General features: G+C 42.0%; 1 protein-coding gene across 2 annotated transcripts in view; it reads left to right on the top strand.

The window, feature by feature from the left end:
• The first annotated feature begins 1,417 nt into the window (after window positions 1–1,417).
• Window positions 1,418–26,917, top strand: part of SLC17A5 (solute carrier family 17 member 5) — a 37,084-nt gene continuing 11,584 nt past the window's right edge. The window contains exons 1-9 of one of the 2 annotated variants that reach the window (XM_045011886.1): window positions 1,418–1,666; window positions 8,598–8,794; window positions 10,337–10,570; window positions 11,218–11,305; window positions 13,061–13,147; window positions 14,760–14,878; window positions 18,332–18,490; window positions 22,595–22,727; window positions 26,623–26,770. In XM_045011886.1, the coding sequence (XP_044867821.1) occupies window positions 1,582–1,666; window positions 8,598–8,794; window positions 10,337–10,570; window positions 11,218–11,305; window positions 13,061–13,147; window positions 14,760–14,878; window positions 18,332–18,490; window positions 22,595–22,727; window positions 26,623–26,770 (1,250 nt within the window). In that variant the 5' untranslated portion in view covers window positions 1,418–1,581. Of the gene's footprint in view, window positions 1,667–3,345; window positions 3,419–8,597; window positions 8,795–10,336; window positions 10,571–11,217; window positions 11,306–13,060; window positions 13,148–14,759; window positions 14,879–18,331; window positions 18,491–22,594; window positions 22,728–26,622; window positions 26,771–26,917 lie in introns of those variants that run through there. The other variant, XM_045011887.1, reaches the window with a different exon arrangement.

Raw genomic sequence — 26,917 nt, 5'->3', positions numbered from 1 at the left:
GCTAAAGCCGGCCCTGCCCAACACTCTCCAAAAACGTCATGGATTGTCTGTGCACTGCTGTATTGCTCTCCCAGCAGATATCGGGGTGATTGAAGTCCCCCATTAGAACCAGGGCCTGTGTTCTGGAAACTTCAGTTAATTGTCCGAAGAAAGCCTCGTCTACCTCATCCACCTGATTTGGTGGTCTAGAGCAGACACCCACCACGGCATCACCCTTGTTGCTCTCGCCTCAAAACTTAATCCAAAGACTCTCAACAGGCTTTTCTCAAGTTTCATACTGGAGCTCTGAGCAAACATACTGCTCACTTACATACAGTGCAACTCCTCCACCTTTCCTCCCTTGCCTGTCCTTCCTGAACAGTTTATACCCACCCATGACAGTGCTGCAGTCACGTGAGTTACCCCACCAAGTCTCTTATTCCAATCACATCATAGTTCTTTGACTGTGCCAGGGCTTCCAATTCTTCCTGCTTGTTTCCTCGGCTTCTTGCTTTCATGTACATGCACCTAAGATAACTACCTGATTGCCCTGCTTTCTCAGTATGAATCAGGAGGGCTCCCCTGTTGCACCCTCCTCCTTGTGTTTCTTTCCGGTATCCCATTTCCTCACTAACCTCAGTACTTAGGTCACCATCCCCTGGAGAACCTAGTTTAAAGCCCTCCTCACTAGGTTAGCAAGCCTGCCTGCAAAGATACTCTTCCCTCTCTTCCTTAGGTCGATCCCATCTCTTCCTACAGCACTCCTTCTTCCTGGAACATCTCATAATCAAGGAATCCAAAGCCCTCTCTCCCACACCACCTGCATAACCACACATTTACCTCCACTATTCGACGGTCCCTAACTGTACTTATCAAACCTAATGCAAAATGAATTTATCAGTATGAGTGCAAGAAAAATATAGCAGACTATTTTTGACAAAGTTGAGAAAGTTTAATACTGCTAGTGTTTATTTTGCTGGAGGAAATGCTTCCCACTAGCTGCTTAGTGGATATAAATTGTGGTAATTAAGGTCTAAATAAGAAGCATCTCTTACAAGTAAGTTTTGTCTATTAGTTTTCACATGGTTGTCCTTTATCTCCTTGAATTAGGCATTTTAGTTATTTATGAATCCAAAGCAATAAAATAGAGAAGTTAAATGTCTGTCTGCAACTGACCTCAAATGGGGGGGCTATGATCTGTGCACGCAGGTCAGAAGGGGCTGGGATTTGGGCCCCTTGGTGCATGTAAATGTAGGGGTATCTTGGAAATTTCAGCCTAATCCCCCCCCAACAGACACCACTTTCACGTGGGCCTGAAAAGGAGAGACTTGCACACGGTATGTGGGAGATGGATGCAACACAATCCTCTCCACGGCCAGAGGGAGAGACTCTGAGAGCCCCAACCCGAGTCGCTGCCAGCACCAAAGATGGCGGCTGAGGCCTAGCTCAGGGCCGGGCGGCGCCACGGCAGAGGCAGCTTCCGCCCGGCTGCAGTCACGTGACCGCTGCCGCCCACCCCGGCTGCACCGGGCGGGCTGCAGAGCCCTGGCCGGGACTTGGGTCCGCTTCGCGGTGGCTACGGGCGGGCTGACGCTGGGCGCGATGCGGGCCCCGGCGCGCCGCGAGGCGGAGCCCGAAGACGGGGCGGACCGCACCCCGCTGCTGGGCGAGTCCCAGCCCGGCACAGGTGAGAGCCGGGGCGGGGGGATGGGCCAGCAGCTGCCCCGGGCGGGGCGGGGTGGAGCGGCCCCCCCGCGTTGCTATGGGGCGGGCGGGGTGCGGGGGTCAGGGCGCCCCAGCAAGGCTGTGGCAGCGGGAGCAGCTTGGACCAGCGGGGCTGCGAGCCCAGCTCTCCTGGCAGGGACTGAGGGCTCCCCCTGAGCCTGCTGTGCCGGCCCCTGTGCCCCCGAGAACCGCCGCTGGGATGCCCGGTCCCCTCTCCCAGCCCCAGTGCACCGGGACCGGGCATCCTCTCGCGGCTGGCCCGGGTGTCCCGGGCTGGGTGGGCGCTGCCCGCATCAGGTGTCTTTGCGGAGGGGGGCGCCTCTTCTAAATCTCCCCCCGGCTACACGGATGATCACGGGGATGGGTGACCGTCCTGGATCACGCGGGGGGGGTGCTCTGTTACCCAGCAGACTGCTGCTAACAGCCACTTTCAGGGAACTGAAATTTTCCACAGTGTCCGAAATCTTTGTGAAGGTTTGAGCATTTCTCCACTCGGTATTTTAATCTTCATCTGAATCTGTGGTCCTTTATGCACTGTTAACTAGTTGCTAGAGGAGCATTGTGTTGTGAGTTGTGCATGCAGGTGAAGAAAAATCAATAGGGCAGAGGAAACTCTAAACCACAGGTCATTTTAAAGAATCAGGCAGGAGAAATAAATCAGTTCTGACCCTTTGAGGAGCATTCTCATTATTATTTCTCATTTTATTTAAAATGAATATTACCATAGCACACTAGAGGCCCCAGCCTTTGTGTTATGCATTGTACCAGTATATGGTACAAAACAGTCTCTACACCAAAGAGTATACAATCTTGGACCCTGATCCTGTAAAGACTTACACATGTGCATAATTTCAAGTACAAGGGTGGTCCTGTTGATTTAAAGTTAAGTCTTTGCAGGATCAGCTCGTGACCTAAACGCTAACTGGTGGAAAAAGCAAACAAATGGATTTTAAGAGAAGAGGAAGTTAACAGAACTAGACAAAAAATAGATTTTTCAGTTTGTTAGCAGTTTCAGAAAGTGGAAGAAAAATTGTTATGGGTTGAACAAAATGTTTAGGTTTAACAAAAATCAGTGTTTCAGTTTTGAACATTTTTTAAATATCTTTGATTTTTTAAAACAAACTAAAGGGATTTTTGAAACAGTTATAGTAATACTAATACAACCATGTCTTTTAATAGCTGAGCGGTATAGACAACCTGTAGGTACAAAGTAGATATATAGGTGGGGGAGGCATAGGTTTGCTTACTAAGTCCTAACACATTTTTCTGCCTAAACTATTATCAGCTGACAGTGTTCCACAGGAGTCATGGTAGAAGTTAGTTGTAAGGAGGAATGGTAGTTGCTTTACAGCTTTTGGGGAACAAAGGGTGATGGTGGTTCCACCATAGGGGGGTGTGGAAGAAGGCATGATGGCGTTCCTGGGAGCACCAGACACTGTGGTTTTCTATTTGTCAGTTGTTAAAGCAATACATTCTTAAGCTTGCACAATGTGCCATGCTCTAGTTTGAGTGGCTCACCTCACCCACAGGAACAAATACAAGAGAACAACATCCTTAAACTGCAAAAGGACAGTATCAGGGAACTTTCAATACAGACTTTCTCTTAAAAGAAAGAGGGGGGGCAGGGCAGACTATTTATTTACAGTTCTAACTGAAAGACAGGAAAGCATGTTTTTGAAAGCAACAGAAGTAGGAGCAGAAGGCACTGTTCAAGGTAAGGAATTGAACCCTGTGTCTGTGTTGGACCCTGCAGTGGCCTTCTTCCTATTCATAATCATTTTAAAAGGTGGGAGGAGAGCGAGATTTATCTTAGAAAAGTAAATCTGGAGCTTTCTGTGCTTTGACTGATCAAGCATTCTCAAATAACATCTAGATCAATAGGTAGATGCATTAAGCAAAATATATGGTGAGAAGTTTACAACTTAACTGTATGGTGGAGTCATATGTTTATTAGATTTTTGTATAGTGCATTCATTTTCCAGACTTTATTTCTAAAGGAAGAGTAATAGAAATTCAAATTAATCTACATTTCCAAGGGAGTGTTAGATCATAAAAATGTGAAGCTTCATTTGTTTAACCTTTCTATTAACCATGATGTCTAAACAGAATTAGCCATAATTGTACTCATTCTTTGGAAACTGTCATGATCTATCAATTTGTATTAAGGACCTATTGCTTCCAAAGCAACTTGAGAGAAGATAAAGTTGCTTGACTAGTTTTGCACACTGAGGACTTCCTGAACAATTATTTTTTAAACACCCAGTACATCTCAGTTGTACCCCTTGATCTCACTTAAAATGAGATGTGCCTCTTTCAAATACTGTTTAAGAACAAGATTTTCAGAATTATCACATCCTGGTAAAGATGGACCTGTGTTTATCTTTTGCACTGAAGTTTTAGATTTTTCTTTTGTATTTAATTTTTTAATATATGCAGAAAAAGAAGTGATCAGTATACACTGTCACAGCATTTTGAGGTGGTGGTCACCAATCTACACTTACATTTCATGTGCACTGTTGGTAAAATTTCCATTAGCTCCAGACTTAGAGTGGAAATCCCATTGTCCTGCAACCTTTTACAAATTCAGCATAATTATGCTTTTTTTTTTTTAACTCCTTGAAACTTCTATCTATAAATATTGGGCATCAGTTCAGATTCCTCTAGCAAAGTAGCATTATATTTCCCTGGTATGTTTTCAGATTTCTTTGATGAGCCTGTCTTATAATACTAAACGCTGCCCACGAAGCAGTGTACACTCTGGTATGTCTGCAGAGAAGATTATTTTCTCCTTGTGTCATGCTCATTGTATAATTTTAGTTATTCACTACTATAATCCATTGCTTTTGAGTAAGCAGGTGCGCAGTTCCTGATCTTCCTCTGTTACCTTTAATTCTGTAAATGTTGCTTTGAAGGTCTAGCCACACAACAGTTGATTTTTCAACTTTTACCTGTATTCCCCATTCTTTCTATGATTGATTAGTCCATGTTCTGGCCTAATGGCCATGATTTTGAATGTTAGTGATTTTGGCAGGAGGCATAAGTTTAACTTACTTTTAAAGATGTATATCTTAGAATTCTTTCTTAACATTTATTCTATCCTGTATCTGGTATGTTTTTAATTGGTCCATAATTCAGTCGTTCATAAACCTGTCTTCTGGATTTCTTACCAAAAAATACTTGTTTGAATGTGTTTTCTTGTCATGGGAATGCTTTAAATTGTATTTATTCTTGTCTTTTATCTCAGCATTTATCAGCTGTTTAGCTTCTAGCGCTGTTATTACTGTAGTTATCCAGTTCATAAATTGAGAGATTATTTTTGTTGCATTATCTGGAGTCTTAAAATCTTATTTCTCTAACTACAACTTGTCCATGTTCAGGAATCAAGCTATGTAGAACAGGTATTGCTTTCACCTTAAAATAAAAGACAAATTGGGAAAATACAGATTGGATTATAGCTTGAATAGCCAGGAGTTAGGTGTAGGGCCAACTCCAGAAGTCCAAAGATTCAGTATTTGCTTTTAAGAATCTCTGTTAATTTCCACACATGCTCCCACTTTTTTTTTTTTTTAGGACTCATCTACCCTAGAGCCGCAGCTTGCCCAGTACAGTTTATTGCAGATTAATATATATGCTCAGGCTTCAGAGCTGCTCCTCAACTGCTATCCCGCCCCTGAAGCTTCACTAACACGTCCACTACTAATGTTCTGCCTTCCAGTGTGGGAAGGATCCACATCACAGGGAATCCTATGGGTTGCCCGCTACCAGGCATGGAATCCTCACAAAGCAAGGCTCCACACTGTGTAGCAGGCCTGAATTAATCATTGTACACTGGTTGCACTTGCACAGGGCACCTGACTACCTGGCCGGTTTTCTGCATTGCCAGTTTCAGGGTGCTGGTGATTTTTTTTTTAAATTTGTAAGCTACAAATGGGAAAAAAAAAAAAAAAGCCTAGCAGGTCAGACTAGTGGCGGTGTTGGGGAACCTGGGAGGAAAAGGAATGGTTCTGGCTGATGGTAGTGCTGGGATTGCTGGGAAGAGAAGTGTCGGGCGGTTAGGTGGGGTGGTGGGGGACACCTGGATGGGGAAGAGAGGGATTGGGGTGGAGTTGGGCTTCTGGGAGGGGCCTGGCTTCTCAGGTTCCTTTTTGGGGTTCAGCACATCTTTGGTCATTCTGCTACCTCGCTGGTATTGGTGTCATGAACTGTCAGAGCCATGGTGTCTTCTTCAGGGTCCTAGTAGTTGGCCATAATGGTATCCAAGTCCACCAGTCTTCCCACAGGGACAAGAACCAGCTCTCTTGCTCACTTGGCTGCTGATGCCAAATGCTGGAATTTGTGTCTCAGCATCAGTCCCTTAATTCAGCTCAAATTTGTGTCCAGATCCATCTAAGACTCAGTGCCCCTTTCCCTTAGGAGCTGGTAAAGTTCCTCTCTTAGCCCTGCCTATTTTTCAAAAGGCAGCAAAGCATCTCTGGCTCAGATATCCAATGCATTAATGCACTTGCTGTTTTCTGATTTGTATGGTCTCCAGCAAGTTCTGCTTTCATCAGGAACCCTTTCCACTAAAGCTGGGGAGCCAGCTGGACTTGTTCAAGTTCATTTCTAAGTTACATATCATAAATACGCCCAGGCAATTAGCCTACTTAGCAAATGCTTCTCAGAACAAAATGAGAGAGAGTAAATATTATATTTATTTTACAAATCAAGTTGCCGTGTATATTGAAATTAAATATTCTGGCTTTATTAGTATATACTTAGTATAATAAAATATATTTCATATTATATTTTAAAGTATTCAATCTAATAAATAATTGGAGATGTTCTCATATTTATAACTGTGTATCATTTGGTCTGTCTACTTCTGGGGGAATTCTGCGCTGCCAAAAAATTAAAAATTCTGCACACTATTTTAAAATTTTGCATATTTTATTTGTCAAAATAATACCATATAATCACACCAGTTTCAATTATTTTGGTCATTTATTTCAAAATATCTGTCAATAAGTATGTCTGTAACAATACAGACAACAAAAAAGATTCAGAAACAATTTTTTGACAAATAGATTCCTTGCTAGGCATATTAATTCAAAACTCTGAGTAATAATTCATTTAAACTACAATACAGAGCCGTATTTCCCGCACCTCTCAGAAGCAGTGCAAAGGCTTGAAGGAGTCGGGGTAATGGAGGAGCTGAGGGAGAGGGAAGTAAATTGCTGGGAAAGAGCCTGGGGTATGAACTTGTAGGGTTGTTGGGTATGGATGGGAAAAATATGGAACAGGTTTTTGTGGGGGCAGGGAAGGATTGTTAGGGAGCTTCCCCCATACTGGCTGACCCCTAGCCTCTCCCATTCAGTCAGGCACATCAGTCCCTGTCCCCATGTGTTCATGCACCCCCATGTGTTCATGCACCTCCATGTGTCCTTGTACCACCTGTCCACGTGTCCCTCCACCCCCACTCAGACACCCCTGCATCCCCATGTGGCCCTGAACCCCTTCCCCATGTGTCTCTGTGCCCCTACTCAGCCACCCCCATCCCTGTACCCCCTCCCTTTGTCCCCATGTGTCTCTGTTCCCCCACTTAGCCACACTGTCTTTATGTAGCTCTGCACCCCTTCCTCTGTCACCATGTGGTCCTGCGCCTCTATTCCCATTCAGCCCCTGCCCAGTCTGTCCTCCCCCACTAGCCCTTATAAGCCCCTGTCTGACACACACCCCCAGCACCCCACACTATCTCCCTATAGCCCCCATCTCTTGACCTGGCCTGACAGGTGCTGTGATGAAGGCAGGATCTTTCTCTTCCCTAGCTGGCCAGGAGCTGCTCTGTTCTGTCACCACAGTGCCCTGAGATGGGCAAAGGGCAGAACTGCAGAAGTTATTTTCTGCTGGGAGTTGCTACTGTTCTTGTGCCACATCACCCTCAGGTGGGCATAAGGCCGAACTGCATTAACATTTCAGCAGAAGATTTTTTTCTGCACAAAAAAATAAAAATATGCACTGCTCATTAATTGTATGTGTGTGCAGTAGTTCAGAGTTCCCCTAGCAGTATCTGTCTGGCATAAGGAAGGTGAGTAGTTCCCAATTTCCATAGTGTACAGAGCCAAAAAATTCTTTTATCTGACGCTGAGTGTCTAAGAGTTGCACTATTTGAGCTGCTGGAGATATCCCTCTGGCTGTAAAGGAGAGGGTAAGATTTTTTTTTTCCAGGTGTAGCAAACAGATCTAGTCACTTTACTGATCCAAAAGATACATTTTTACTGCTCTTCAGTCCCATCAGCATTGAGACCATAAGCTGGACTTTCATGGCTCACATTTTCAATTCTATTGATGATGCCATGTTCTATCTACAGAATCTATATTAGTGCTGGTGATGTGAAACGCAGAACCCACTTGACTTCCAGATCCAAGGCTGAGTTCATTGGAGAGTTATAAATCTCTTAAGTCACAAAGGGAAACAAGCTACTGCACACATTTTCAAGTGTATAACATACTTGCCACTAATCTTAGGGTTTTTTTATTGTGAGGTTTCATTTTGAATCACCATGTTTCAAAAGACCTCTTGAAACCTTTGTAACCATACTGTTAAATCCCCTTTGTAAAAATCATGCACTACATTTATGCTTGAGGATCAGCCCTTTGACCAATAGGTATATAAGCTCTTAACTGCCAATATGTTTGGGAGAGTTGCTACACTTGTATGGTTTGCATGTCAGCAGGGAACTAGATCAAAAACTTTTCTTCCCACTCCCACTGAGTCACTCAATATCTAAAATATGTTTTTCAGGGTAAATAAACTTGTTTTCTCACTTTTTATACATAAATATCTAAATTATACTGACCAAAATGCTGTTTGTCCTTTTTTGCAGCATCTAACTTTTTAAAATCTCTTGTTTCAGTGCCTACATGCTGCTCCGCTCGCTACAATTTAGCATTACTGGCCTTTTTTGGATTCTTCCTGTTGTATGCGTTACGTGTGAATCTAAGTGTTGCTCTTGTAGACATGGTAGAAGCTAATACAAGTTTAGCAAAGAATACAACTTCCAAAATGTGTCCAGAACATTCTTCTGCCCTAAACGTACCTCGGAATACAACGGTAGGATTTAATATGTATTTTCTAAAATATGTGATGTTATTTTCAACAGCATGCTGCGATTGAGTTTGATGTTTCATGTTTAACTGCTCTATTAACAGTAGAGGAGCAGTGCACTGTTTTGTTTGTTTTTTTTACCAGCAGACCTTCTCAGAATATAGATTGGCTCTTTTAGAGCTATTCTGAGACCTTAGGTGAATAATGTGCTGTCCTAAAGGACAGACTGTATTACATCCTTTCTAAACTGTACTTAGCAAAATGGCTACACTGACCTTGTAGGTCTAATATGACTCACTCTGAATTGTATGTGTGAAGTGGACATTTCCTGTTGTATCTGCGTCAGAGCAATTGAGAACTCCATGTCTCTGCCATATTATTAAGCTACATCTGTTTTTCATAGTCTTGACTTTGTATGAAATTTTGTTTTAATGAAAGAGACAAGTTTCATTACATCTTTACTGCATACATAATATTCTTTATCTACTCACTTGTGATCTCTCTTACAGTTCTGGGTGGTCCTTCATATCCATCCCCTTTCTTTCCTTCCCTCTCTCTGACCTTTGAAACTACCTTCTCTGATCCATTTCTAACAAACACATTGATTTTTCCTTTCTGTTTCCTACTCTTTTCCATATCAGTGCTTTTTTCCATTCTCCCCTGGAACACCGATTTGCCAAGCCATCTCTCTTCACTGAAGCTCTTCCTAGAATCTTTGTCATATTGCCTATGAAAAATGAGTTGATGATTTAAAAAAATAAAAAAGTTGAGGGCCCATAAAAATGTGTGCATGTCTTAACTGACAGCTGTGCATCTTATTAGTGTAAAACTCATCCTGACTCACCTTTTTGGCTCATTTAGGACTTGCTTGTTGAGTCGTGTCTGAATTTAGACCAGAAGCTGTTTGGGGCAGGGACCAGATCCCTCCTTGTCCTTGTGAAGTGCCCAACACACACATGGATTCTCAGAAAATAATTAATGATGATTCAGAACTTCTGTGTGTCATGCTGTCCAAAGCCACCACCTCTGCATCTGTCAGTGCCCTTCTATCTCTTACCTTTATAATTGAAAACTTCACTCCTCTGGTCTCTTCTTTTACCATTCTGTCCTCCAGTCTTCTTCTAAGGTTGTCTGCCCATGCCGTTACTCTGATCTCTCTCACACACACTAGTGCATCCCTGTCTATTCTTGAATTTAATGTAATCACAACCTTCTCCTTTCCATAACCTTGCTGCTCTCATATACATTTGTCTGCTTTTCCATCTGCTGCTTATCCTGCCCCATATAATCTTTTTGTCTCACCTCTACTTTCCTTTCCTTCTTTCTCTTTGCTTTTTGGCTTGCATCAGGCTATGCCTATTCCAAAAACTGTCTGCCTAAGTAAAGGCCAAGTGAGTAAAAGCCAAGATGAAATGCAGTGAGACCTGCAAAGTTTAGCCATCAGGACTAAATAATGAACCATGGTTTAATTACATTCTTTGTCTGATATTAATATTGCATGATGCAGAAAGAGTCCTAGTTAAGCCCTTTTCTATTTTCCTTCCTCAGGGGAAAAAGTATTCTTGGGATGCAGATACTCAAGGATGGATCCTTGGTTCCTTTTTCTACGGCTACATCATTACTCAGATTCCTGGTGGATATTTTGCACGTAAAATAGGAGGGAAGCTGTTGCTGGGGTTTGGCATCCTGGGTACCGCTGTCTTTACTCTGTTCACCCCCTTAGCGGCGGACTTGGGGGTTGGATACCTCATAGCAGTCAGAGTCTTGGAGGGGCTCGGAGAGGTACACCACGTTGTCTTGTATTACCCTTAATCCAAATTGGAGTCATTTCCTGTATCAAAATAGTTTTGTTCTTCTAGCACAGCAGTTCTCAAACTGTGGGTCAGGACCCTATTTTAATGGGGTCGCCAGGGCTAGTATTAGCCTTGCTGGGGACTGAGGCTGAAGCCTGAGCCCTGCTGTCCAGGGCCGAAGCCCAAGGGCTTCAGGTTACAGGCCTCCTGCCTTAGGCTGAAGCTCTTGGGATTTGGATTTGGCCCTCCCTGCCCGGGTGGCAGGGCTTGGGTGGGCTTAGGCTTCAGCCCACCCCCTTGTGGGGTTGTGTAATAATTTTTGTTGTCAGAAGGCAGTTGCAGTACAATGAAGTTTGAGAACCCCTGTCTAGCATATGGGAAACCAAGAGTTAAAAAGAGAATTATTTTATTTGTACTTTTGCATCCTCTTCATGCACAAGGCATATTCGCAAGCAAAAGATTAATTCTGCCTAACTGTCCGTGTGCATTTTTTTGTCAAACAACTTCTCGTTGATTCATGAGACTAATAGGTTGTGCTGCTGTTCTGAAGTATATGATTTAATTGACGCATGAAAGTTTGAGTAGATAATTCTGGAATTACCATATATTTCAACAGAATAAAAAATTGTTTTCCAGGGTGTCACCTTTCCTGCTATGCATGCCATGTGGTCATCTTGGGCTCCACCACTGGAACGCAGCAAGCTCCTTAGCATTTCGTATGCAGGTGAAAGAGAATGAAATGTCCAGATTGATAACAGGATTATAAATGTTTAGTCTATTAACACTTTTAAAAACTATTCATGTATCTAGTTAAAAACATAATTTACCTTCATTATGCAAGCTATTGTTTACTGTTTCAATGTTTGTTCTCAGATATCTCTTCAAGATAATGACTTAGGAAAATAGCCCATAATAACAAGAGAGAGACTCTCCTTTCTCTCTGCTCCACACATGAAAGTACAGTGCAATACAACTTGTCTCTGTGGTCCTAAAACACTTTGATAGAGTTATGTTATATACGATGGTGCAACAAATTACTGAAAATTATGCAGCAAAGATGCTGTATAGTAAATAAACTAAAACATTTAGGAACCAAGGAGGAAAGATGGTCACAGTCAAGAGTAAAAAGAGAGAATTGATAGAGTCCAAAGAAGTTAACAAAGTTACAGTGGCATAAGCTAGGTATATAAGTGAGAGGAGAATCAGTCTATCAATTCCAAACCCTGTTCAGTGGGCAGGAACTATGCTAGATAAGACACCTTAAATGTAAATTCAGAGAACAATCTTTTTTATTCTTTGTTCATGTTTTCATTCTTGGCAGTACTGTGATTTTTGGGCTTATTTTCTTTTGTCAACACTTAATGTTAAAGTAATATATAGTTCCCATTTAAATATCCATGGAATTATTATTTTGATGTGTGTTTTACGTGAACATTGTGTTTTGTTTAAATAGCCAATTTGTGACTGAAGCGTTCTCCCAAATTGAATGTGATCACATCTCTTCATATTGCCCTATTTCAGCCAGAACATAGTTCAGACACCTTAGTCTGTTTTTACTTTTTGAACCTATCTGACCAACAGATCAACACAGTGATATCTGCTGGTTTCAGACTAGGTTTGGAAAGTGATTTTGTAAAATGACATTTTGAGATTCTGTACTGATTGTGTTTAATCTAAGCTGGGAATCATTTTCCTTAGTTTACAAGCACTATGATGTCTTTTTCCCCCTTAACTGCCATCTCTTCGACTTGAATCTTGGATTGGAAAGTCAAGAAAGGTTCTTTCCTGCTTATGAAGTATCACCAGTAATAGCTTTGCACATGAAATTCTTCTGTTACCTATACAATCCCACTGAGGTTAATAGGATTTGCCTTGCATAACTGAGAGCAGATGGTGGCCCTACAAATGGAACCTAGTTAACAGTTCTAGGGAATACTATCCAGCTTTCACATTCATAGCTGTGCTGCCTTTGCATGGCTATCAGCCGTTAAGAGCAGTAAAAACTGAGTGGGGGAGTCAGTAGATGTGACTCAGAAGATTTGTAGGGAACAGATCTTTGACTAAGAAAAGTGCCCTTTTTTTGCTGTCACTTTTCAGAGTCGAACTGTGTTTTTAGTATGCCTCCATTTCACATTTGGAGCCCACCAGTTTATCAGAGATCAGTAATAGGCCAAGAACTCTTTCATAGATCTTTCATTGGTAGCGTTCAATGTTATGAGACTTTGCAATTCCTTTTTTTCATTTTATCAAAGCAGTTACAGTACTACTGTTGAACTTGATTGTTGTTCCCAGTAGCTGAAATGACAGCCCTCTAGTGGTGGTGAAAATGTTTATCTGCACACTTCTTTATGGTAAATCAGCAATTGCAGCAACAACAAAATCCGAGTGGTAATTCCAGCCATTGTATGTTTTCTTGGATCAACCCATATGCTATTTAAATGTGCATTGGTAAATTGAAAAACAAACTGTTTTCTTCTAGGTGCACAGTTAGGAACAGTTGTGTCTCTTCCATTGTCTGGCTTAATTTGCTACTACGTTAACTGGATTTATGTATTCTACATATTTGGTAAGTATTTGGGTTTTTTAAATTCCAAACGTACTCCTCTAGTGAAGATTTCCTTTTGCATTTCTATGACACCTCTTACCATAGGATTGCAAATAAGTGATCAAATACTTCTAAAGATGTGCTTGTCCATATTCTGAAGCTGCTGATGCAGTGACGTTTTCTGTCATGGAAAATCTAAAGGCACTTTCCCCTGCTTTACAAGAACAGTGATTCACAAGAACTTCCTGAGGGAAAATATAATTATATATATTATTATATATTTCCCAGGAGAAATATAAGGGTTTATTGTTTTATTCTGATCCAGATTTCCAAAAACATTAAAACATTGCTTCCATTGTTGCTTGATTCTTCAGCGAAACTGCTGCCTTTAATATAAGGTAAATTCCTGTAGGAGGCTGTAAACTATGCCTTCAGTAAGCAAATTTGTCCTTAAATTGGGCTAAATGCTGTTACCCATCAAATATTCTGAGGTCAATCAATGTAGAAAAACCTAGCACTTGAATTTCTTGTTTGCTGTGTGAAATTGAGTTAACTTTGATCCCTGGAATAAACATGCTCTTCTTATCTGAAGACCTTCTCAAAAGTAACTTGCATGTGTTCTCCATTTACAATGTGAAACTCAGTGTTTCACTAGCAAAGCCACAGGAGTTGAGCTAGGGATTCACTAAAGAGTGCATTGAAAAGTAGGATGTAGTCTTCCTACTGAGAATCGCATCCTAAAAGCTGATGATAGCTCAGTGCATCCTAAAAGCTGATGATAGCTCTCAAGGAAAGAGAGAATGTATTTGAAATGACCACCACAGGTTCAACTGCTGCTTTCAACAACCCTTCCCCTGTATCTGGCCTACTTCCAAATCTACCTTATTTGAGAGGGGAGACCAGGAATAAATTATGAAGTATTAAACAGCTCCTGGTTTCATGTTCCTAAAAAACAAAACCAACCTAACCTCCAAGCAAAACAAAGGGTTAAAAGCAGAAAAACATGGATAAACTAGTGGAAAGAGAAGACCATTTTTATTATATAAAACAAACACAATTGAGTAGTACTGCTGTGATCTGGTATTCCACCACAGAAACTGTTTTCCATAATTTATAGTGTAGTATTTATTGCTGCGACTGCCAATTTTATTATTGTTGTTAAATAACATTTTTTAACACAGCCATAGTTTATTATTTTTATATTTAAAAAATAGATATACTACAGTCACTTGGGCTCTTCAAAACTGCGCATCTTGTGAATTTTTTAGATTAAAATTTTGTATATGTTACTTCCTTCCTGTGTCATCCAGACACCTTGCCCTGTAGCTGTTCCATGTAGTGGACTGACAACAGATTCATTATTTACCATTATTGCAAATAAAGTCACTTTGAAGATGTCGCCATGCTAGGTCCTGCATATGAATCCTTGCCCACACTAAATGTTAAGGTCCATTCTCTGTTCTCACCAAAAGGGACTGTTGGTATGAGGGTAGAGTTTGGCCCAAATATTCTAATGCCATTTTTATTTGCTTGAGAGAATCATTTTCCCCCTTTGTGGTTCTAAGTGTTTGTATCTGTGTAGTACCTGAGGGCTTTCTTCAATTTAATGTGCAGCATTTATTTTCAATGGAAGGTGCACTTGGAGTATTCTGGTTCCTCTTCTGGATCTGGTTGGTGAGTGATACTCCGGAAACTCACAGAAGAATCTCTCCCACTGAAAGGGAATATATTCTTTCTTCCCTCAAAGATCAGGTATGTAGCTTTGATGCAGCTTTTCTTGTTTTAATAAGAGCAGGAGCTACTGAGGGACAAACCCGCCATAATGTTGAAGGAAAAATTGAAGCTTAGATCAACATTCTTAATTTGAAGCAACTGAGCAAACTTTAATAAAAAAAAATCAAATAAAACAAAGGATGTTAAGATACTGGACTGTTAGATCAGAGAGAAACAATCATTAGTCATGAAAAGAGAGATACCTGGCAAAAAGAAAGCAAGTTTTACCCTTGAATATGTTTAATCAAAAAGTAATGTGAATGCATGTTAATTTTGTAAATATCCCCAAAAGGTGACTGCAGTATGACAACATACACAGGTGCATGCCATCCACATTTTCTAGCAACATGGGTTGCCTGTTAATGCATTGATTTGCATTACAACATACCTTTTTCTGCCTGGACAGTGTAGAGATGTATAATTAAAGGAGAGTAATTGGGGAAATGCAGACTCTAGACCGGGGTCGGCAGCCTTTCAGAAGTGCTGTGCCGAGTCTTCATTTAGTCACTCTAATTTAAGGTTTCGCGTGCCGGTAATACACTTTAATGTTTTTTAGAAGGTCTCTCTCTCTAAGTCTATATATTATATAACTAAACTAGTGTTGTATTGTAAAATAAACAAGGTTCTCAAAATGTTTAAGAAGTGTAATTTAAAATTAAATTAAAATGTTGATCTTACGCTGCCAGCCTGCTTAGCCCTCTGCTGGTCTGGGTTCTGTTCACCTAGGCCGGCAGTGGGCTGAGCGGGGCCTGCAGCCGGGACCCCGGCTGGCAAGGGTCTGGCAGCCAGAACCCCAGACCGGCAGCAGGCTGTGCGGGGCTGGCAGCCGGGACCCCAGACCCGCTCAGCCCACTGCCGGTCTTGGGTCCCGGCCCTGCCCACATACAGTGGGTACCTACCTTCTCCCTGGTTTGGGGGTGCAAGAGTCAGGGCAGAGGGATGGGGGCATGTGAGGGGGGTGCAGGTATCAGGGTGAGGGGGGGCTGGGTATGTATGGGGGTGACAAAGTCAGGGCTGGGGTTGTCAGGGGGGAGGTGGGTGAAGGAGTCAAGCAGAGGTCTGGGTGTGTATGAGCGGGGTACAGGGCTCAGGGCAGGGACCTGGGGAGTGTGCGGGGCTCAGGGCAGAGGGCTGCGGGGGGGGCGGGGGTCAGGGCTCAGCGCAGAGGGCTGGGGTGTGTGTGAGGGGGGGTCAGGGCAGGGGGCTGGAGGGGATATGCTTGCCGCGCTGAGAGAGTGGGGCCATTTGCCCACCCCAGCATTAGGGTGTGCCTGGGCACACCTATGCTTCTGCTCCCTGCCCCCGCGGGATGGGAGGAGGGCGGAGAAGAGCGGGCTGGGCTGGGCAGGATTTTTAGTGGCACGCTGCTCTGGCAGGCAGCAGCATGCCATTAAAAATCGTCTCGTGTGCCATCTTTGGCACGCATGCCATAGGTTGCCGACCCCTTCTCTAGACATTGATTTTTGCTTCTGTGTCTAATTTTGCATAAAAGATACTGTGATTGACAAAAATACTTCATACTAAAATGGATTTTTTAAAAAGAAAAGTGGAGCTCTTATTTGCAGATCATTAAACTGAGACATGGGAGTCGCAATGTTTTGCATTTTTTAAAAAAGGTTCGTTTGGCCTGTTGGCATATGTCACATTTTGATAAGTGATTTGGGTGCATACAGGAACACTTACATAATTCAGAAATGAATGGACTCAAATGATTATTAACTACAAGACATGCAAGCATTATATGTTGAGAGTCTATGGTGCTCTCAATGCTCAAGATCTCAGAATAGGAGAGATTCAGTTCACATGTGTTTGAGGAGTGATTTTAAGTCCCTAATTGTTGATAGTAGTAAGGAGGGGGTAGTTGAGTTGTTACAGGAGTACAAACATTCAGAATTTTTTTTTTATTTCAAGCCTACTTGAAATCATTGTCTGTTTGCAACATACCAAATATAGGACAAGCAAAAATGTTCCTCTATGTTTTTAGTGCTTTTTCAATGAAGCCTGAACACATCAAAAAAATAAGAGTTTTGCCTGCTGTAATTGGGCCTTTATGGGTCACAACTGAGAATACCAAATTCAGGACAAACTGCTGAGAAATAGGGCAGACACACCCCAAAACTGGTGGTTATTCTCCCATAGGATATACCAAACAAGCAACAAAAGTAAACTTCTATTTCACCACACTGGCTAACAAGAAGTCAGAAAAGCAGCTTCCTTAGGCATTCCAGTCCTTGTATCACCACCAAAAACACTAAACTTAGAGATGAGTGGTTCTTTAAAACCAATTTCATCAAATAAAAGGTTCTTCTGATCCCAAAGGACCAGCCACACACCCAGGGCAATATATAACTCAGTCTTACGCAATAATCACACTTTTGCCAATCCTTTTAGTATCTAAAATCTAAAGGTTTATTTATAGAAAGAAAGGTGAGAGTTAAAATTGGTTAAAGGAATCAAATACATACAATAATTGCAAAGTTCTTCTTTCAGGCTTATAGCAGTGATGGAATAAACTGTTGGCTTAAGTCAAGTCTCTGGTTGCTTCCAAATCATTGGAAGGTCCTCAGTCCCTTGGTTAGAATGCTCCCATTTGTATAAGTCCATAGACCAAAGGCTTGAGCAGGAAAGAGGCAAAATTGAGATGTTTCCAGTGCCTTTTGTAACTTCTCTCAAGGGAAGGGAATCCCATTGTTCTTACTGTGGAAAATTACAGGTAAAAGATGGAGTTTGGAGTCACATGGGCAAGTCACATGTCCATGCATGACTTCACTTAGAGATGGGGGTAGGGGAGGAGTCCATTAAGAGTAGATGAGTATTCTTTAATGGGCCATTCTACTTGAATAGTTCCTTCACAATGTTCTGGGTAAACACCTTGTTGGTGTTACCCAGAAGCAACACCTTAGAAATACAGGTAATAGTTAATATTCCTAACTTCAGCTACAAAAATGATACATGCATACAAATAGCATAATCATATTCAGTGAATCATAACGTTTCCATAGACCTCTTACGTGCCACATTTTGAACAAGTTTTGTTGCAATTGTATAACAGTGGTAGCAACGAGCTACGTGGTCGTAGTTTAATCAGATAATGTCACACCTACATACCAAAGTAATTGAGGGAATAAACCCACTTTTGTATTATTGGTTTCAGTAGGGTTTCAGCTGCAATAGCTTTTTTAAATTAAAAGGCAAAAAATATGGCATAATAATTGACTCCATAATAGATTTCTGACTTTCCATTTGCTTCCTGATTTGTCAAGTTTTGTTTAGTTCAGTTACTATAATTAACAATAAACAACACACATCTAAGGATTCAGGTTGACTTTGAATGTGCTCTTCAGAATGCAAAATCAGATTTAGGTAAGGTTCAAAATATCTGGAATAAATATTGCTAGGCGTTGTCCTGATTATTCCCCTCCATTTTTCTAGCTTTCTACTCAGAAGTCTGTACCATGGGAACCCATGTTGAAATCCGTTCCACTCTGGGCTATTGTAGTGGCACACTTTTCTTATAACTGGACTTTCTACACTCTTCTCACACTATTGCCTACGTACATGAAGGAGATCTTGCGGTTTGATGCACAAGAGGTGAGATAAAATGAAAATATTCCAATCCATTTCCTGTTATAGTTCATGACTTAGTTTTCCTCTGTGTAGTAGAGTGGTGATATGGTCTAGTGTTTAGAACAGGGTACTCAGTCAGGAAGCTCAGATTCTACCCCAGATTGTCATTGACATGTCATCACTAGTCTCCACGTATTGAATTTTTCCTGCTGATGTCCATTAAATTATTCCATAGCTACTAACATTGTTTAATTGCACCGTATTCTCTCTCCACTGTTCTTTTTGTTTTTGTTTGTGTTCTGGCAAAGATTGTCCTTTTCTATAATAATAATCATAATCATAAAAAGTAGGAGCATAGTGGAACAGGGAAGGGGAGAAAATAGAATTCCTAAATAAATACGTCTCAGAAGAAGGAAGAATCAGTGTACTGAAAGTGGCATAAATTTGAGGAACAAGAGGAAGCTACAAGTGCAATTAGAAAATAGTAAAGTATCAGCTAATAAAATGTGTATCTACAGGACTAAATGGATACATCTGAGATCCTGTCTACACTGTAATATTTTCTGTCCCAAGGGACTTAGTTCAAGGGGCATCTGTAGGCCCCTACCAAATTCACGGCCATGAAAAACGTGTCATGGATCATGGAATCTGGTCTCCCCCCCGTGAAATCTAGTCTCTTGCGTGCTTTTACCCTATACTATACAGATTTCACAGGGGAGACCAGTGTTTCTCAAATTGGGGATCCTGACCCAAAAGGGAGTTGCAGGGAGGTCGCAAGGTTATTTCAGGGGGTTGCAGTATTTCCACCCTTATTTCTGCACCGCCTTCAGAGCTGGGCTCCAGCTGCCCAGCTCTGAAGGCAACACTGCTGCCAGCAGCAGTACCGAAATCTCCGCTACAGTAACCTCAGTAACAGCCCGTACAATTACAACACTGTGAAATTTCAGGTTTAAATAGATTAAATCATGAAACTGACCATTTTTAAAATCCTATGACTGTGAAATTGACCAAAATGGATTGTGAATTTGGTAGGACCTTAGGCACCTACTACCAAATCACTTTTTCTGTTGGAATTTTTTTTACCTGTTATTAGAACATCTAAGATTACTTTAACTGAAAGATTAGGTGGGAAAATACATTTTCTCAGAATTCTTTTGAGTTTATTTTTGTTGTGCATTTGTTAATGCTTTGTGTGCAGTCAGGTTCATAGTTTCCTCAGCATAATCAGTTTCTCTTTGAGGTGGGATTGGGTTTTTTTGTTTGCCTAGTTGGCAGGTTTTGGGGAGTTTTTGGGGGGGGAACATCAGGGGGAAGAGGAGTTGATGGATATTGGCAACAAAAAAAAAAAAAAGAGGAAGAGAAATGATCAAACCAAAAATATTGGGGGTTGATGTGCAGGTATAGTATTTGAAACTGTTCATTCCTTCTGAAGCACCTGGCACTGGCCACTGTTGGAAGACAAGATACAAGGCTAGATGGACCATTAGTCTGGCCCAGTACTACGGCCATTCTTATAATCTTAAATTAATTTTAACTCTTTTATCTGAAATCTAGGCAACGTTTTTTAATCTGATGGGATCCCTTTTAAAACATGGTATTCCTTTTCCTTTTTTCCTTCTCAGCAGAAGTAAAATACAAATCATTGTTGTAATACAGGATTTAGTTGTGCTACAGCCCAGCTGAAGTCCAAAAATGTAGCATAATTCAGGAATATGATGACAGGACATAAGAGAAAATGATAAAGTTATTGAAATTATTTATCCTGAAAGGGGGAAACGTGCTTATGCTGTGTAAATACCTAAATGAGGATGATGTTTTAAGAAGTGTCTAATGTTTTTCCTCTCACAAGATTGACGGGCTGAAGTTGAACAACAGGAAAATTATAATTTAGATCAGTGGTTCTCAACTAGGGGTCCGGGACACCTGGGGGGCTCCCAAGCAGGGCCAGTGCTAGACTTGCTGGAGCCCAGGGTAGAAAGCCAAACCCTCACCGCATGACGCTGAAGCCCAGGGCCCTGAGCCCCCCACCTGGGGTTGAAGGCGAAGCCTGAGCAGCTTAGTTTCACAGGGCCCCCTGTGGTGTGCGGCCCCACGCAATTGCCCTGCTTGCTACCCCCTAAGGCCGCCCTGGCTTTTATATGCAAAAAATGAGTTGTTGTGGCACAGGCAGGCCATGGAGTTTTTATAGCATGTTGTGGAGGGCCTCAGAAAGAAAAAGATTGAGAACCCTTGATTTAGATTTCATTTATTTGTATTACAGTAGCACCTAAAGGTTTCAATTGTGATTGAGGCCTACTTTGCTTACAGAGGAAAATTTTCAAAGCCACAAATGAGAGCCTAGCACCTTTGAAAAAGTCTATCAGAATCTAAACAGATGAGACACACCAAGGGAAATGGTGAAGTGGCTTGCCCATATTTATGCAGCAGGTCAGTGACTGAGCTCAGCACCCAGATGTCCTGATTCCTAGGCAGGTGCCCCAGCCACTTGACTGTGATGCATATATTAAGAAGAAAGTTCCAGCATCACTGTTGAAATAGTTTGCCAGGAGAAGTAAGCAAGGAACAAATTCAGAGGCGCTCAGAGTTAAATAAGAGCTTGGAAAGCATAGCTTAGTGTCTTTCCTATATAACACAGCCGGTTGACTCGGGAGCTGTTCAAGCAAGCCCATGACAGAGGTGTCTGCCACCACAGCCTTTAATTTTGCTACTTTGTATAAAACTGTTGCTTAAATGTTAGCAGGTACTGTGTTGAGTGCACCTTTCCTGTATCCCTGGCGTTTTTAAAGCAAGTTGACTTCAGACTGCCACATGTTTGACATTTTTTTTAAAAAAAATCACTTGCATAAGAGTGCTGTTTTAGCCTATTGCCACACTTTCAGTTGGAAATTACATTAACATTTAAAATGCAAAGCTGCCACACAGTGTCAACACTATTCCGGTATCAGATTAGTTGTCTAACTCATAAAAAGGAATTTGTTAAAATGCTGATAAATATTTGAAAGGCACTTCACAAGGGGGATCTTTATTGCTGAGACTGTCTCTTGATTTTAGGTGTTTTTACTTATTCCTCTTCTGAAAAGCAGAAGTTTAAAAAACAACGGGTAGCATCTCTGAGTGTTGATTAGGAGGAATCCTGTTGGGATGAGACTTGTGCTTTAGTTTTCAAATATAGCAATAAGCTTTGATTTAAAATTAAATGCCATACAGAAATTTCTCTTGTTCCCTGATTTATTTTACATTTAATGAGTAACATAATATTTTTGGCCTATCATTTTGTTAATGGCTAAGAGATATCCCCCATCCAGTGAACATCCAAACGCTTCTTCAAGTCAAAGACTACATCGGATACTTGCAAATTACCCTTCCACTACAGATAATCAGTCCTCCAGTTAAATGCAAAGGCAAAAAGGTTGAGTTAATTTGGGAACCATATATCACAGTTCAGTAGTTTAGATTTCCTACATCAGATGAACCACTTGGAATAGTACAAGGGCACACTAAGGACCCAATCCTGCTTCTGTGGAAGTCAATATGTGTGTGTTGCAGTTTATTTAGTGGCAACACTGTAAGGGCCTGTAAGGATGTAGGAATTGCCATTGGATAAGAAACCCCACAAAAGGCAGATTTGCGATAATCTGACCCGCCCACATTAGGTCTCAAGTGGATCCCTAATAGATATTAGATTAAACTCTGAACCATGAGGTTTAATATAACTATCAACATTTTGTTAGCCTTAAGAATTGTGACTTGGCCATTTGGTGTATGTTAGCCTGACTATATAGAGTTTTTCTACTTCTTTTCTCTTTTGTCCTTTAAATTGAGTTGTTGGCTTTCATCTGACAATCATTTCCAAGCCCATTTTTGTTAAACGGAATACTTATCAGACTGACTGTATGTGGTGGCCTCTGAGCAGTATTCATGCACTCATGCGGTCTGAAATGTAATAAAATAATTGTGTAAAAAAATGTAATGATCTGCCTACCTTATCACCAGATATCTGATTGTCTTATGAAAGAACAGATGGCTATCCTGTTGGCTCACTTGACATTTTTAGTAAAGTATCTTCTTATCGCTGCCGCATAAGTGCTTTTTCAGAATATTTTATGTTTATTTTTGTCTCCTCTCCAGAATGGATTTTTATCTGCACTGCCTTATTTTGGGTGCTGGCTGTGTATAATCATGTCTGGTCAAATTGCTGATTACTTAAGGGAAAAACAGAACTTGTCCACTGTGTGCGTGCGCAAAACATTTACCCTAATAGGTAGGTAAATTAAGTGAATAATGTGCATGCTTTTTCTTCAGGTTAGAACACTTAATGGTGCCTAGTCAGGGATAACATAGGCATCATGAGTTTGACTCCTTACAGTGGTCTGCCGTCAGTCCAAGTATGTGTGTGTTTGGGGTGGGGTGCTGTTCCTCAATGCTGGTAATCATGGTGCTCTCCAAGAGTTGTGGGGCACATGCAGAAGTTGTACCAAAATGTACGTGTTTGCTTGCTGGACTAAACATCAGTATTACACTATTTCCTAGGATTCCTTTGGACCTATATGTCTTAAGTTTGACTGGTTTGATATGGACCAACAGGGCCGTCCCTACCCATACGCAAACTACGCAGCTGCGTAGGGCACCAGAAATGTGGGGCACCAAATTGCCCCAGATTTCCTGGTGCCCTACGCAGCTGCGTGCTGCATCCAGCTCCAGCAGCCAGCCCAATCGCTCGGATGGCTGAGCCAGCCCCTTATGGGCTGCGCACAGCAGGGCCCAGGAAAGCTGCCTCTGCCCCTGCCCCACCTCTTTCCCCTCTGACCCTGCTCCACCCCCAGCCCTACCTCCCCTTGCCCTTTTTCCCCCCCCAAACCCCATCCCCTGAGCTATGCATCCTGGGGGACTGCAGCAGGGGTCGGGCCTGCCCTGCACTCACCAGGCGGCGGGAAGTGGAGCTACCCAGCCCACTTCACTACCCCACGCCGGCTCACAGCCGCGCCGCTGGTGAGTGCTGGGGGGCGGTTCCCCTCCTTCCCCCAAGCTTGAGAGCCAGGGGAGCAGAGCTCTTAAAAGGTGAGCTGCAAATGTTTTTACAGATTCCTTCAACTATTAGAACCATTGTTCCCAGCAACGGATGGGTTAAGAAGTGTGTTTGGCACATTTTAAGTTTAGAAATCTTCTAAACTCTTGTCTGCTGTGCTGTTGAGGGTACATTATGTATACATGACTGAAGAAATTAAATGTCAGACCTTTTTTCTAAATAATAATAAACCTGCTGTTTTTTCCCACTATTTAAAGCAACTTTTGTCATCTGATTTCTCAGAAAAACAGATTCTGCTGGAGTAGAAATTTCTTTTACAGTGCTTGCATCAAAGGGTGAAATTTTCAGTCACCTAAGTGACTGAGGGAATCATTAAAAGTCTGAGACTCAGGGCCGTCTCCAGGGGTTTTGCCGCCCCAAGCAGCCAAAAAAAAAAAAAAGCCGTGATCGCGATCTGCGGCAATTTCAGCGGGAGGTCCTTCGCTCTGAGCAGGAGCGAGGGACCCTCCACCGAATTGCCACCGAATACCTGGACGTGCCACGCCTTTCCGGAGTGGCCGCCCCAAGCACCTGCTTGCTAAGCTGGTGCCTGGAGATGGCCCTGGTGAGACTAAGCACAGGCACCAACTTTTTTCTGCGCCCATGGGTGCTCGCGCCCCTGCCCCGACTCCACCACTGCCCCAAAGTCCCTGCCCCAACTCTGCCCCTCCCTGCCCTATTGGACCCCTCCTCAAATCCCCGCCCTGGCCCCGCCTCCTCCCCCAAGCACGCCACATTCCCCCTCCTCCCTCCCAGGCTTGCCGCGCAAAACAGCTGTTTCGCAGCGCAAGCGCTGGGAGGCAGGAGGGAGAAGCAGGACATGGCTGCATGTTCAGGGGAGGAAGCAAGGCGGAGGTAAGCTGGGGCACCCACCAATTTTTCCCTGTGGGCCCTGGATTTTTCAGCCCTGGAGCACTCACGGAGTCGGCGCCTATGAGACTAAGGGCTTGTCTCTACTGGCACTTTACAGCGCTGCAATTTTCTCGCTCAGGGCAGTGAAAAAGTACCCCCCTGAGCGCTGCAAGTTTCAATGCTGTAAAGTGCCAGTGTAGACAGTGCATCAGCGCTGGGAGCTATTCCCCTTATGGAGGTGGGGTTTTTATAGCGCTTTAACGTTGCTAGTGAAGACAGGCCCTTAACCATGGTCTACAGTGTGAACTTACATGAGTATAACTACGTTGCTCAAGGGTATGGAAAGTCCACACTCCTGAGTTATGCAGTTTCACCAACCAGACTCCTGGGGTAGTCAGCACTATGTTGATGGGAGGGCTTCTCCAATCAACGTAGCTACCGCCGTTCGGCAAGGTGGAGTGCCCATAGGTAGCATCTTCACTACGCTAAGCTGCAACACTGCAGTGCTATAAGTGTAAACCAGCCCTTAGATCCGTAAATTACTATCTGTAATTCAGTGCACTTTAGAATGTTATGAAGTGGTTGTCACAGACTAATCTTGGTATCTTCCAGGTTGCAGTACCTGGCTGATTTTAGTCACCCGTGCCCAAGAAAATCTGTAATTGTTGCAATTTTTGTACATGTCTGTAAATTAGAGGAAAAACAGCTAATTAACAAAGCTGAGGAAGGAGTAAAAATTCTGACAGGACATTTTGAAATCCAGGCCAGCAAAACTCAAAATGAAAAATCCAGAAATATGCATCTTAAAAAGAAATTCTCTGCTTTCCTTAGGACTCCTTAACAAGATACGTTTAGCTTGAAAAAGACATTAAGACAAGTCTTCATCCTTTTATGCAACCGCATCTATCTGTGGTAAAGAGGACAAGGAAGGATTCATAGTTTCCAAATGTATTGCTAGAGCATATGTTTTTAACTTATTTACAACTGGCTGCCATCTTTTCAGTATCCAAGTGTTGTGGCATATCAGTACATGGATAAAACTCACATAAATCCAGAAACTTGTGATTTGGTTGCATGCTCGTATGTCTCAAGATGCTCCAGAACTTACCTATTGTAAAGAGCCCACTGGAAAGAGCTATGACAAAATACTGCATCAGAATTTTCTGAAGCTAACGCTTTTGAGGAGCATATGGGGTCACCATTTGAAACTGATGATCTAAAGTAATGGCTTGTAATAGCAAGCTGTTCCATTAGAGTGTACTTATAGAGAGCATAATGTCTGAATCCCACTACAGAATTCATAATCTCTTGATCCTGTTTGGTATCTCATGGTTTGCAAAGCTCAGACTATTTTGACTAATTACATATAGAGTTGCCTGAAGACTAGTATTTGAAGACATTCCTTTGAATTCAAATGGTGGTTTGGTTCACTTATACCCACCCTTATTTCCTATTTGCAAATATTCATGCAAATGAGTTTCTGGTCACTCAAATGGTTGGGGAATGGCTGTTCTCCACATGAAGAGAACAATGCTATATTGGCATTTGAATGAGGCTATTTGTGCCCAAACATCAGTATTCATTATTCACCTTTTGTTGTTCATTATTCTCCTGTCTTAAAAAGTTTGTCACCCCTGAGGGAGCAGAAACAATACATGTGACTTAAGTGACCAGTCAAACTAAACAGCTGACAAACACCCAGAGGCTGAAAGTTGATCAAATCATCTGTTTACACAATTACAGATAATGAATACACTTGCAGAAGTCAGGATCAGTTCATCAAAAAGAAAGTGTTCAATTTAGACAACTTATTCATAATATATAATTCACGCAGCTCTAGTCTTTCCCCATTTTATCTGCTATTGCAGCCTCTGTTAACTTTATCATAGTGTATACATAAAATTGACCTGATCTGATAAGACTAGACTGATCAGTGTCATTTCTGATGACCTTTCATCCAATTAAAGTTTGCTCTCCTATCTGCCACCAGTATGGACTTCAATGGGCTCATGCAGCACAGACATCCTGGATTCTCTTCTAATGGAGCCATAAAATTGCAAATCTCCATTTTAATTTAAATAGTACCATGCTATGTTTTGTGCACTAGGTGGCAGTAGTAATATAGAAAATACACCTAACTACATAACTTAGTTTTAGGTTCTTTGTATGATAAATAACATTTAAGCATCTCTGTGATGGTAAGAGTCTAGAGGTTTCTAAATGATGTTGTTGTTTTTAGGAATGATTGGGCCTGCAGTATTTTTAGTAGCAGCTGGATTCATAGGCTGTGACTACACATTGGCTGTTGCATTCCTAACCATATCAACATCATTGGGAGGCTTTTGTACATCCGGTTTTGGCATCAACCACCTGGACATAGCACCATCGTAAGTATTGCTAAAGCTGGTTTTAATACAGATGACATTTTGATGATCTTCCTCATGAATTAACACTAAAGCTGAGTGATGTGTTCCATTTAGTGTTAAATGTTAACAATGGTGAAGCATTATAACCTTTTAGAAAGGTAATTTGCA

Source organism: Mauremys mutica, chromosome 3 (assembly GCF_020497125.1).
Source record: "Mauremys mutica isolate MM-2020 ecotype Southern chromosome 3, ASM2049712v1, whole genome shotgun sequence".
Taxonomy (NCBI): Eukaryota; Metazoa; Chordata; order Testudines; family Geoemydidae; genus Mauremys; species Mauremys mutica.
Note: the sequence above shows the minus strand (reverse complement) of the source record. Positions and strands in the feature narration are given on the sequence as shown.